This window comes from Dama dama, chromosome 4, assembly GCF_033118175.1.
Source record: "Dama dama isolate Ldn47 chromosome 4, ASM3311817v1, whole genome shotgun sequence".
NCBI lineage: Eukaryota > Metazoa > Chordata > Mammalia > Artiodactyla > Cervidae > Dama > Dama dama.
The window spans coordinates 61291498-61304983 of NC_083684.1; the positions used below are offsets into that span (position 1 = coordinate 61291498).

The 13486-nt window shown below is 47.3% G+C and overlaps 1 protein-coding gene across 7 annotated transcripts in view; it reads left to right on the plus strand.

The window, feature by feature from the left end:
- The window catches only part of TRPM4 (transient receptor potential cation channel subfamily M member 4), a 40374-nt gene that overhangs the window by 20079 nt on the left and 6809 nt on the right, over nt 1-13486 (plus strand). For 6 of the 7 annotated variants that reach the window (XM_061139797.1, XM_061139800.1, XM_061139799.1 and 3 more), the window contains 5 exons: nt 2540-2669; nt 2845-2990; nt 4543-4655; nt 5008-5085; nt 9329-9760. In XM_061139797.1, the coding sequence (XP_060995780.1) occupies nt 2540-2669; nt 2845-2990; nt 4543-4655; nt 5008-5085; nt 9329-9760 (899 nt within the window). The remainder of the gene's footprint in view (nt 1-2539; nt 2670-2844; nt 2991-4542; nt 4656-5007; nt 5086-9328; nt 9761-13486) is intronic. The other variant, XM_061139801.1, reaches the window with a different exon arrangement.

Below are 13486 nucleotides of genomic sequence, written 5' to 3' on the forward strand. Positions count from 1 at the left end.
TTCTTTACAACCCTCATAATGTTTTGTTGTTGAAAACAGGACGTTTTGACTATTATAATATAGCAACTCTGGAAATCAGCTCAGCTCCTCCCTGCAGGGCTTGTTGCTGCTGCTTGTGGGTTGTTGTTGTTGTTTGGTGACTTTTCTATTTTTGAAAAGTCCGTATTCTTGATATGTATGACCACTGAAATCTGGTTCTGTTAGCTTAGTGGTCAGATAGTGACTTGACAGAGATTTCCTTAGATGCATGCAGGTGGGGGAATAAAGCTCTCCCACTGTGCAAACTGGCTGTTTGTGGAGCTGTCTTTCAAAACTTGCGTAGGCTGTTTACAATTCTGCTTTAGCTTCAGCTTCCTGCTTTGGCTGAGCCTAAAGGTCAGCCAGAGGTGAAAGCTTAGGGGTTTCCTTAGTCTTTTCTGAGCACGCATCCAGTCTCAGTCATGTTTGCAATTTTCTAGATTTCCTGGTATATATAGCAGCTTTTTTTAAAAAAAATTTATTTATATTTGGCTGCACTGAGTCTTTATTAACTGTATTCCTGGTGGCTCAGTGGTAAAGAATCTGCCTGTCAATGCAGGAGACGCAGGAGACTTGGGAGACGCGGGAGACCTGGGAGATGTGGGTTTGATCCAGGGAAGATCCCCTGGAGTAGGAAATGGCAACCCACTCCAGTATTCTTGCCTGGAAAATTCCGTGGACAGAGAAGCCTGGCAGGCTACAGTCGATGGGGTTGCAAAGAGACATGAGTGAGCATGCACACACGTCCCAGTTCAGCTGCATGGCCTTTTCCCTAGCTGCAGTGAGTGGGGGCCACATTCTAGTTGTGGTGCATGGGCTTCTTATTGCCATGGCTTCTCTTGTTGTGGAACACAGGCTCTCGGTGTGCAGGCTTCAGTAGCTGTGGTTCCCTGGCTCTAGAGCAGGTGCTCAATAGTTGTGACACATGGGCTTAGTTGCCCTGCAGCATGTGGGATCTTCCCGGACCAGGGATTGAACCTGTTTCTCCTGCATTGGCAGGTGGATTCTTTACCACTGAGCCGCCAGAGAGAAGCCCCATGTAGGAGCTTTTTAAACCCCTCACTCCCCCAAGCATCCCCTTTCCCAGCTGTTTCCCTTTGCCCTCCCAGGTTGTTCAGAGTATCTCTCGCTTGCCTTGACTGTTATTATTTGCATCAAGGAGCCAAGGCTAATACGTTTGTCTTTAATATTTTCAAACACCACCTGGGAAGCCACGTCTGCTCTGGGGGGAGCTGCAAGAACAGTGAAACAACAGCCAGCCCTTGAGCCGTCCCTTCAGAGAGCCACCAGCTAGGTTGATACACACAACCACAGTTATTTAAGAGTAAGATCTGGGGCTTCTCTGGTGGCTCAGTGATAAGGAATCCGCCTGCCAGTGCAAGACTCATGGGTTCCATCCCTGATGGCTCAGTGATAAGGAATCCGCCTGCCAGTGCAAGACTCATGGGTTCCATCCCTGATCCGGGAAGATCCCATAGACATAAAAAAAAGAGTTAAGATCTGAGTTGTTCCCTCTGATAACAACAACCTGCAGCAGGAATGTGGTCGCTGTTTTTTTCAAGGCAACCACTGTGCTGGGGAATCGGCAATGATAAGTGGATTAGTTTAAAGGTCACAGTGCTCTTTTACTGAAATCTTTCTTCATTAAGCATTCTCCTGTTTGTTGTAAATTTTACGTTAGATTCCAGAATTCTGAAAAAGTTGATCCTGACAGTTTTTTCTTTTTTAGCCAGCTTATTTGTTGCCATTGTGGAGGGACCAAGTTTTGAGGTTCTCTCTGACTGAGGTGACTTAGCATGCATGCATGCATTGGAGAAGGAAATGGCAACCCACTCCAGTATTCTTGCCTGGAGAATCCCAGGGATGGAGGAGTCTGGTGGGCTGCCGTTATTGGGGTTGCACAGGGTTGGACACAACTGAAAAAACTTAGCAGCAGCAGCCTCTGCCATCTCTCTCAACTTACTAGGTGGCTCAGTGGTAAAGAATCTGCCTGCAATGCAGGAGACTCTGGTTTGATCCCTGGGTCGGAAAGATCCCCTGGAGAAGGGAATGGCAACCTACTCCAGTATTCTTGCCTGGAGAATCTCCTGGACAGAGGAGCCTGGTGGGCCACAGTTCACGTGGTCGCAAAGAGTTGGACACGACCAGGCATGTAGCTGTGTTTCAGCAGGTCTGGCCAAGACGTGAGATGCTGTCTTCCTTCTTTCCTTCCTTTCCCATTTTAGGTGACACCTCTGACCACTTCCCAGTCTGTCCGTAACCTCTGATGTCATTTTAATTCCGGCCCAGCCCGGGCAGTCTCTGAACCATCTGACTTCTGACTTGTTCCCTTGATGTTCAGTTTCTTCCAGATCCATCTGCAAACATCCTTGGCTTCTGATTCCCTTGGTTAATTTCTGATGACCTCTGGCCTCTGTCCCTTCCTTTGATCACAAGCGTTCCTCCCATCTTCTTCACCACCTCCGTGCATCTCACTTCAAACTCTGTCCCTACCCATGACCCCCTGTCTCTGTCTCTCCAGGGTTCCAATTCCGTGGCCTCAGCTCTTGGGGCCTCTTTGTTGCTGCGAGTGCTGGGGCGCCTGGAGACTGAGGCCGAGGAGGCAGCACGGAGGAAGGATCTGGCGGCCAAGTTCGAGGGGCTGGGTGTTGGTGCGTGGGGCCCGGGTGCCTGGGGGCACTGCAGGGAGCAGCAGGGAAGGGGGTTGTAGGTCTTCCCTTTCCTTCTCTAGTAACCCTGCCCCTTCCCCTGCAATCCCCTCATCTCTTCCCTCCCACTGTCTTCCCACGACTCTTCCTCCCTCTCACACGAATGTCCCACACCCAGACCTCTTTGGAGAGTGCTACCGCAGCAGCGAGGAACGGTCCGCCCGCCTGCTGCTTCGGCGCTGCCCACTCTGGGGTGATGCCACTTGCCTGCAGCTCGCCACACAGGCGGATGCCCGTGCCTTCTTTGCCCAGGATGGGGTGCAGGTGAGCATCTGAGACACCCACACAGTCCTCAGCTGGACTCTGGGAAGTCTGGAGGAGGAGCCCCTGCCATGGTGGCAGTCCGTGGTCTTGACCCCCTTCCTGGAGACCACCCCTCCTCCAGAACATCTCAGTCCTCTCCCGGAAAGTTTGCTCTTCCCCAAAGAAGCCCCACCGCCTGCCACAGGAAAGCCAACCTTCCCACAGCAAAGCACACCCTCCTGGAAAGTTCTATCCCAGGACTTCCTGGTGCTTCAATGCCTAGGACTCTGCATTCCTAATGCAGGGGGCCTGGCTTTGATCCCTGGTCAGGGAGTCAGATCCTACATGCCACAGCTAAAACATCCCAATGTGCCACAGCTAAGACTCGACACAGCCAAATAAATAAAATAAACAAATATTTTTTTAAAAGTTCTATTCCAGGGAATTCCCTGGCAGTTCAGTGACTAAGATTCTGTGCTCCCACTGCACAGGGTACAAGTCTGAGGGCTGATCAGGGAACTAAGATCCTGCATGCCTGAGCAATGTGGCCAAAAAAAAAAAAAAAAAAAAATTCTATTCCAGAGACAGGAGTACTGGTGACTTTAGTAGGAAGTCCTGCCTCTCACACAAGAAGTCCTTTCCACTTCCCTGAGAGGTCCCCGTTTCCAGGTTTCAACAACTGAACAGTGTCACTGGATAATTACCTAGTGTTCTAGGTATAGACAAACTCTGGCTTAGGAAATCCTACCCTTCCTTTGGGAAGCCCAGTATGCCCCCGCTGTCTCTCCCATTCTGCTAATCCTGACATTAAAAAAAAAACAAAAACTTATTTCTGATAATTGGGAGTAAATTTCGTACCTCATTATTTGTAGTCAGCCCTGCCTTTTTGCATTCTGGTTGTCAGTTTCTATTTTCTTTCTTTTTTGCGGGGGCACACAGTGGCATGTGGAACTTCCCTGACCAGGGATCGAACCCACGCCCCCTGAAGTGGAAACGTGGAATCTTAACCACTGGACTACCCACCAAGGAAGTCCTTAGTCCTGACATTTTGAAACTTTTCTCGGTTTCCTTAGTCTAAATCTGACAGGGGTTCAGTGAGTCCCACACCAAGAATGAGGTGTGCCTACCCAGCAGGGAGTCCCACCTTCATTGTCGGAATGACTTGTTGGCACTTCAAGAACTTTCCCAGAGTCCTTTGCTCTGAATGATGGTTAAACTCAGGGATTCCAGTGTTCACCCCTTCCGTCACCTCCCTGTGCTCCATCTGTGGAAAAGGAGAAAATAATAGTGCCTGTCCTCCTGGGGGAGAGGTGAAGGTGAAGTGAGCTGATCTGTGCACAGTACTTAGCCCAGTATGTGGTGTATTGTGTTAACAAATGTTGGCTGTTTAACTCCACTAAAATCTGGGACAGGTGGTCCTTGTCTTTGACCCCTTTCCCCCCAGCCCCACCCCCAGCCCCACCCCCGCAGTGAGCATTTGCCCTGGGCTGGGGAGCAGGGTGCATCCTTGCCCAGGGTCTTTGGGAGGGGGTGCGGGGGAGATTCAGGCTCCTAATCCTCCCCATCCCCACAGGCTCTGCTGACACAGAAGTGGTGGGGGGAGATGGACAGTGCCACGCCCATCTGGGCCCTGGTTCTTGCCTTCTTTTGCCCCCCGCTCATCTACACCGACCTCATCACCTTCAGGTCAGTCCCTGGGGCTAGACTGGCAGGTGGCGGGATTGGGTTGGGGCGGGTGATCAGCCTCTCCTTCCTGCTCAATTCTGGCCGCTTTCCACGTGGTCTGTCCAGTGCTTCCTCTAACCATGTTCATGCCTTCCCTCCCCCAGCCAGGGGACACGCTGTGGGAGGGGAGCTTTCGGGGGACTCTATACAATGCCTCTGCTCTCTGGCCAGGGCTCTGGGGGCAGGTCCCTCTGGGGTAATCCCTCTCTTTCCTGCATGTCTCTGGGTGAGTGAGTTTGGGTCTCTCTGGAGAACTCCCCTCCTATCCTCCCTCCGTCCCCTGTTCCTCACTCTGGGCATCCCTCCATGCCAGGAAGTCAGATGAGGAGCCCACGCAGAAGGACCTGATGCTTGACGAGGATGGCGACATCAGTGGGGAAGGGCCTGCCGAGTGAGTGAAGCACCAGCCCCTCACGGGAGGTGGGGGCACCCAGGGCAGCCCCAGGAGCGCCAGATGCTGGGAACATGGCCAGAGGGGAGGAGTGGGGCTTCAGGAGATAGGGGTTTCTTGAAGCCGCTGAAAACACTTGAGGAGGTTTCCCAGATGCCAAGCTCAAGGCTTGGTTCTAGGTTTGGTTCTGCTGCCAAGGAATTCCTCACTGGCAGTCAGTTTGCTTCATGCTACATGTATTTCTGTCTCAACAGAGCAAGTAGAATTGGGTGGATTTGGTTCATTTAGGGATCTTTTGCCTCTTTTATTTTTCTGTCTCCAAGAACTTTGCTCTTAATCTCTGTGCTGCGGTTCCCATGAAGGTGTTTTCAAAATCAGAGCCCTAAGCAAATGGAATAGAATACTTACCAATCTTCTGGAAATTCTGCAGAACAGAACCGTGAGGAACTTGGTTCTGAGTCGAGCAGACCTGGGTTTAAATCCTGACTTTGACTTTGTAAGTGGCTCCACCCATGAGCCTCCACTTTCTTTCCTATAAAAAGAAGATTGTATGGTGTTCGTCAGCTTAGATTGCGTAATGCTGCATTGACAAAGCATCCCAAACTCTCAGTGGCTGGCAACAGTGAGGATTTCATTGTCATTCATGCTCCGTTTTGGGGTTGTTTGTGGCTCTGCTCTACGTGGTCTCCACTTTGGGATAAGCAAGCACCTTCTAGCTGAGATGTTGCTGGTCTCATGGTAGCTGGGAAAGAGACCAGGACCAGTCTCTCAGTCATGTCTGACTCCCTCCAGGCTCCTCTGTCCATGGAACTCTCCAGGCAAGAATACTGAAGTGGGTAGCCATTCCCTTCTTCAGGGGATCTTCCTGACCCAGAGATCAAGCCTGGGTCTCCAGCATGACAGGCAGATTCTTTACTGTCTAAGCCACCGGGGAAGCCCCAGTGGCAACCAGGGAGGTATTGACCTTAAAGCCTCCATTTGGAAGTGACACATGTCACTTTTGCCCACATTTCATGGGCAAAAGGTAGTCATATGGTAATTCCTTAGCTCCTAATTCTCCCACTGGGAGGGAACCAAAATATTTGGTCCACAGTAATACAGTGTATTCATTCGCAGTTGAGAAGATCCCCTGGAGGAGGAAATGGCAACAGACTCCAGTATTCTTGCCTAGGAAATCCCATGGAGAGAGGAGCTTGGCGGACTACAGTCCATGGGGTCACAAAGAGTCAGACACGACTGAGCGACTAACACGCGCGCGCGCACACACACACACACACACACACACACACACACACATCTCTACTTTAACCACTTGAATGGGAAAAGGGAGGAACCTCAGCCCCAATATTCTAGAAGAAGAAAATGTTCCTGGTAACTGTTAGAAACATAGTCAGACTGCCAAAAATCTGTAAAACACACCACCAACTGAGAAACAAGTCAAATTTAAATATATTATGTATACTTTTTTTTTCTGAGATAATGCACAAAGAATATAAAATATTTGTCAAGGTAGAAGAGGAAACTAAAAAAAAAAAAAAAAAATCGGACCTCTGAAATAAATTAGATAGAAGGTCCCAGCGTCAGGATCCATAATGGTGTCCTTCCCCGGTGAGTTCCCAACATTTGTGCCATATGATAATGATAACAAGAGATGATGGGGACTTCCTGGGTGGTCCAGCGGCTGGGACTCTGTGCTTCTAATGCAGGAGGCCTGGGTTCCATCCCTGGTCAGGGAACTGGATCCCACAAGCCACAAGTAGGACTTTGCATGCCACAACTAAAGATCACAGTGAAAATCGAAGATCCTGCATCCTGCAACTAAGACCAGGCCCAGCCAAACAAATAAGTAAAAATAAATAGAAAAAATAGATGATGTCATAGCACACTTACAGTGGGCAGCCAGTGTACTAAATCATTTTGAAATCAGTTCATTTAATTCTCTTAACAACCGTATGCTATTGTGTCTATTGTTATCCCCATTTTACAGATGAAATAACTGAGGCATTAAGTCACCCACCTCAGATCATGTGATTGACTGGTCAGTGGTGGGAGGTGGGATTTGAACCCAGATCTTCTTGTTCCTGAATCTGTGCTCTTAGCCACTGTGGAGAGCCACCTTCCTGGAGAACTTTCTTAAAGGACAGATTCCTGGTGCTCCCTCAGTGAAGCATCCAGGAATCCCTGTGTGTCTTGTTTGGATTTCAGATGGCAGACTTTGGGGAGCATTCTTACCCACCACATATTTTTGTTACCAGGCCTATTTTTTCCTGTTATTGGGGAGCTAATTCTCCTTTCCTTTTTTATCTTTATTTTTTTAAAACTCTTTCTTTATTTTTGGCTGCACTGGGTCTTCTTTGCTGCGCGAGGGCTTTCTTTATTTGCCATGAGTGGGGGCTACTCTCTAGTTGTGGGCTTCTCATTCCAGTGGCTTCTCTTGTTCTGGGGCACGGGCTCTAGGAGCCTGTATTCCCTGCATTGGCAGACAGAGTCTTAACCACTGGACCACCAGGAAAGTCCCTAGTTCTTTCTGCATCTCACTTTCTTTAACTTTTACTATTCTTTCTGCTTATTTGTTTTAGAGCAGCTTTATTGAGTATAGTTCCCATACATTCAGTTCACCCATTTACGGTGTGCAATTCTGTCATTTTCAGTATATTCACGGAGTTGTGAAATCATCACAAAATTAATTTTAAAATATTTTCATCACTGCAGCAAGAAATCTTGTATCTTTTAACAGTCTCACTCTCCACTCCTCCCTTCCCCAGCCTCAGGCAACCACTAATTTACTGTCTCTATGGATTTGCCTGTTCTGGATATTTCATGTAAATGGAGGCGTATACTATGTGGTATTTTATGACTGGTTTCATTAACTTAGCATCATGTTTTCAAGATTTATCCACTGTGTAACATGTATCAGTGCTTCATTCCTTTTTCATTGCTGAATAATATTCCATTGTGTGAATCTACTACCTTTTATCTATCTGTTCATCAGTTCATGGACATTTGGGTTCTTTCCACTTTGGGGTTTCCTTTCTGCTTGTTTTTTTTTTTTTTTTTTTTTTTTAAGACAGGATGCCTTTCCAAGCCAGTTTATTTTTCCTGTTAGCTTTCTGAATTTATTATTAGTAATAGTATTCATTTTGCTCTTTCTGATTTGAGATCAGAATTAAGAATTAGGATATAACTGGGAAGAGTATCAGAACTCAGGTGAAAAGGGTCAGAGATATGAGTGGACCAAGAAGGTTAGAATTCAGGTAAGGCTGTACAGTGAGAGATCAGATATCGGGAAGGAAGAATTAACTGAGAAAACTCAGCTGGATAATCTATTATTGGGTGTGGGTCAGAAGTTAACATTCAGATACGGAGTTCCATGAAGGAATTTGGTGCTTTTCTAGATATGAGGAGATGCAAGAATTGGGTTCGTAAGATCACCTGAAAATATCTATCTGAAAACCTGTTCTGCCAGTTTTCCCCAGAGCACAGAGTGCCTCATTCCGGCTCTCCACCCTGAATTCCCTTCAAGGGGTGTTAAATGAAGGTCAGCAGCCGCAGCAGCACCTGATTTAATCCTTGTAGAGGCAGATGCGTACGAAGTCACTCCAGTGTCCGCCTCTTTGCGACCCTATGGACTGTAGGCCACCAGGCTACTCTGTCCGTGGAATTTTCCAGGCAAGAGTACTGGAGTGGGTCGCCATTTCCTTCTCCAGGGGATCTTCCTGACCCAGGAATCCAACCTGCATCTCTTACCACTAGTGCCACCTGGGAAGCCCTGTAGAGGTAGATGGCAAGTGCCAACCATAGTTAACAGAGTTGTCAAACCTGGGGAACTGAGGTCATGAAATGAGGAGGTCAGAGGTTATATTTGAGGGCCAGAGGTCAGGTAAATGGTCCAAGGTCAGACAGAGAGTCAGAGATTGTGAGAGTGAAAGAAGAGGGACTTGGAGCCAAAAGCCAGACAAGAGTCAGAGGTCAGTCCAGAGGCCAGAGATCAGAACGGTGGGGAAAGTCAGGGGTGGAAGCTCAGCAGTGTTGAAGGTAGATTTCAGAGGTCAGAGGTTAGATCAGGGGTCAAAGCTCAAGGAGATGGAGGGCGTCAGACTTCATTTCAGGTCGGGCAGGAAGGTGGGGACTGACTGGAAAGCAGGGTGAGGAGGGTAGGATAGCTCAGAGTCCTGATGATGGTGAGGGTCAGGTGCAGAGATCAGGTTGAGCCCTCCTCCCTTCCCCCCTCTCTCCCGCACAGGCCCACAGACCCCCCTGAGAAGATGCCCTTGGGGGTATTGAGGCCGCCCAGACACAGAGACTGCTGTGGGGGGTGCCCACCGCGCCTCCGCCGCTGGCCACAGTTCTGGGGGGCACCAGTGACGGCCTTCATGGGCAACGTGATCAGCTACCTCCTCTTCCTGCTGCTCTTCGCGCGCGTGCTGCTCATCGACTTCGGGCCCGAGAGGCCCGGCGTCCTGGAGCTGCTGCTCTACTTCTGGGCCTTCACCCTGCTCTGTGAGGAGTTCCGTCAGGGCCTGGGCAGCGGCCTGGGCAGCCTGGCCATGGGGGGACCCGGGACAGACTCCCACCAGGCCCCACTGCGCCGCCGCCTGCATCTCTACCTCTCCGACGCTTGGAACCAGTGTGACCTGGTGGCCCTCACCTGCTTTCTCCTGGGCGTGGGCTGCAGGTGAGTGCCCTGCCCATGACCTCTGACCTTCCTTCCTGGGGGTGGGCGGGTGGGGATGGGAGGTGAGGGGTAGGGTTAGGGGCCTAAACTCTTGGCTTCTCTGCAGCAGGCAGCAGCTAAATCCAATTCTGCTGCTGCTTTTCTTTTTTTTCCATTGACGTCTAATTGAGGTACAATATTATATCAGTTGTAGGCATACAATATTGTTATTGTTTAGTTGCTAAGTCGTGTCTGACTCTGCAACTCAAGGATTGTAGCCACCCAGGTGCCTCTGTCTATGGGATTTCCCAGGCAAGAACACTGGAATGAATTGCCATTTCCTTCTCTAGGGGATCTTCCTGACCCAGGGATCACCTGCCTCCCCTGCATTGGCAGGTGGATTCTTTACCACTGAGCCACCTGTGATATCTGTTGCAGATGTACAGTATGGTGGTTCACAATTTTAAAACAACTCCGCTTTTTTTTTTTTCTTAAAAAAAAAAAACAAGTTTAAAGAACATATGAAAGTGAAAAGACAAGTTGCAGACTGTAAGATGATATTTAGAGCAAAACCACCAAGGGTTGGGATCCAGAGTATAAGAAGAGCCCCTACCAAAAAATATATACATGCACGAGATCAGTGAACACAATAAATTAAAAACTGGGACAGAGAATATGAAAAGACAGGTGATAAAGTACATGTGCCATTAGATAGGAAAGGTGCCTAAGTTTTTTTCTTAAAAAAAAAGGCTCAGATCCCACTTTGATTGAACATACTGGCTAAAGATGTTCTATAAGTCGTTTGCTCACACGTGGATATCTGGCTTTGGGGCTGATGGGGCAAAAGGAGAATCCCACTGCTCTTTGTTGTATTAATAGATCTGGACTTCAAAAGATGTCTCCCTAGTCCTCAACCTGGCCCTGCAGCTGCACCCCTGTCCTGGCCCCCAGACACCAGGCCACACACCGAGTGCCACCCTCCCTTTCTCCCTCTTCTTCCTCTACAGTCCTTGGTCCCAGGCCCCATCCTCCTGTCCCCTGACTTCCTCTGTCCCATCCCCAACTCATCTCCATGGCTGCCTGTCCCACCTGGACCCTTGCCCAGCTTCCTGGACCCTGCTCTCTTCCCTCCCTAGTCCATCCTCTACAGGGTCTACAAGGGGCCTGCTATGCCCAGGGCTGGCCTGTCCTCCCTAGCTTCTCAGGGCTCCCCAGCACCACGCCACAGTCCCTGGACCTGGTCTGGGTCTGCCCTTCTCTGCAGGGCTGCCTCTCCTCTCGGGTTCCTTTCTCTGTTCTTCATCTACACTCCAGCCTCTCTGAGAACTACTTACAATTCCTTCTTCACAAGGCCAGTGGCTTTGACCTTGATTACTATTAGAGTTAAGTTTTACAAGTATTTGGTTCAGTGTTCGTGTTTTTAATCCATCTCAGATTTTGCTAAAATCTGCTCAAACTATGTTTGTAAATTTTACTTTCTGACTTTAATTCTGTCATGTCTGATTTTCCTGGGTCAAATTTCATCAGGGAAGCCTGAGTGTTTTATCAACTTTTTACTCTCTGATCAATCAGGGTTTCCCTGATAGCTCAGTTGGTAAAGAATCCACCTGCAATGCAGGAGACCCCAGTTCGATTCCTGGGTTGGGAAGATCCCCTGGAGAAGGGAAAGGCTACCCACTCCAGTATTCTGGCCTGGAGACTTCCATGGACTGTACAGTCCGTGGGGTCGCAAAGAGTCAGACACACTGAGCAACTTTCACTTACTCCATAAAAATCTTGACTTTCTGCTTATTTCTTAGCTAATTAATAAAACAAATTGTGGGGAATTACCCTGAAGTATTTTCTGTTGCCCAGGTTGGGATATATGTATATATAATGTTAGTTCATTTCTTCTATAGTTTCTAGATCATGTTGTGTGGTGCCCAGAGAGAGGGCAAAGGGAAAATCAAAATATTATTGGGAATACATTATGTTGTCTTTGGGTCTTGGCACATGCTGTTCCCCCACCCTGAAACGCCTTTCCCTCCTCTCCTTGGCCAGGCCAGCCTTCTGTACTTCCTTTCTGCCTCAGCTTTACTGTCGTGTCTCTGAAAGTCTTCCTTTTTCCTTCCTGGACTCTGGCTCTCTCCTTTGTGTTCCCCTAACATCCTGAGAGCTCCCCGCCATAGTGCTTAGATCATGGCTTTTGTGTCTCTCTTCTCAATGCAAGATTATAAACTCCTCAAGCCATGTCTGTCTTATCTCCCAGCAACTTAAAACATCTCTGAGTATAGTCTATTCCCAAAGAAATGCAGAAGTACATCCTTATTGAACAAGATTATGTCCCAGTGTAGAAGAGGATAAAACAGAAACCAATTATCTTTCTCAGCCATTGCAAGATTCCTCCTTTTTTTTTTTCTTTTTCCAAGCTTCCTCCTTTTCTCTGTAATTGCCTCCATCAACAGTTTCATGAACATCCTGCCTGTTCTTTCTCTGCATTTACATACTTCTTCTATACACAGATATTACACACAGAAGATACTATATGTTTTTTAAAATTCGTTCTTTTATTGAAGGATAATTGCTTTACAGAATTTTGTTGTTTTCTGTCAAAGATACTGTATGTTATGTATTCTTTTTTATGTTATGTATTCTTTTGCAACCTCTTCTTTTTCTCCATAATATGTCCCTGACATTCTTTCCATGTTAGTATTTGCAAATATTCCTTATTCTTTAAAAATGCTGCATCCGATTCCTGAAGAAGAGGTTTTAGCCAGTCATTGCCGGCTAAAGCAGCCAGGAAAGACTTCTCCTTGCCAGATTTAATGAATGAATGAATTCTTTTCATGAGGCAGTGGTACAAAAATTCTGAACTCCAAGAGAGAGAATCAGACCAAATACTTCTCTCTAAAGTGTCTTTCATTTTCTACTTGAGATAACATGAAGTTTTAATCAGATATTAGCTGCTCTGAGTTCAGTACTCTGCTGGTTTTTCAAAAAAATAAAGTATCAGCTGTTAGAACACTGCTGCTTTTAAAGGGAGCAAAGAATTTTTTGGTCACAACCTGGTGACTATTTATAGGGGATGAAGGATCCTGACACCCCCTTTGATAATCTGGACAGTTGACAGCAATGACCCTCTATTCTTTTCAATATTCTATTTGACACTCTGAGAGGCATGGTTCCTCTGTGCTGTGTTAAAAATGGTACAAAGTAACTTGACATGAATAATTTTTTCAAACAGCAAGATAAGAAAGTTTTGTAGAACATTGTGCTTCTGTTTATTCCTTGTATTTTGTATCAAGTATCTTCTGAGAGGAAAGGACTAAGGCCATGTGCTAACATTCTTTAGCAATACCACTGATATTTTAGATATTTTTGTCAGGCTCATCATTTTCTAGATGGGGGAAGAATTGCATGGGGAAAAAAAAGTCCAGAAATCTCAGTTTACACAGGACAAATTTCCAGCGTTCTCCAGAATTGAATGGATGAACTGTTTTATTTTGCCAGTCCCTTCTGGATGGACATTTCAGTTGTTTCTAATTTTTTATTATTTCAAAGTTATAAAAGTTTACATCCTGGATGTACACTTTGTGAGTCAAAGGGTATAGGTATTTTTTTGGGGGGGCGGGTAATAGGTATTTTTGAGGTTCATTGCTTTTCCTTGTAAAAATAGCTTCTTCCAGCTACACACCCACCATCTGGGTAAGACACTGCCCCCTTGAGGACATGCTTGCTGATACCTAGTATTTTCAATCTAAGACTAGC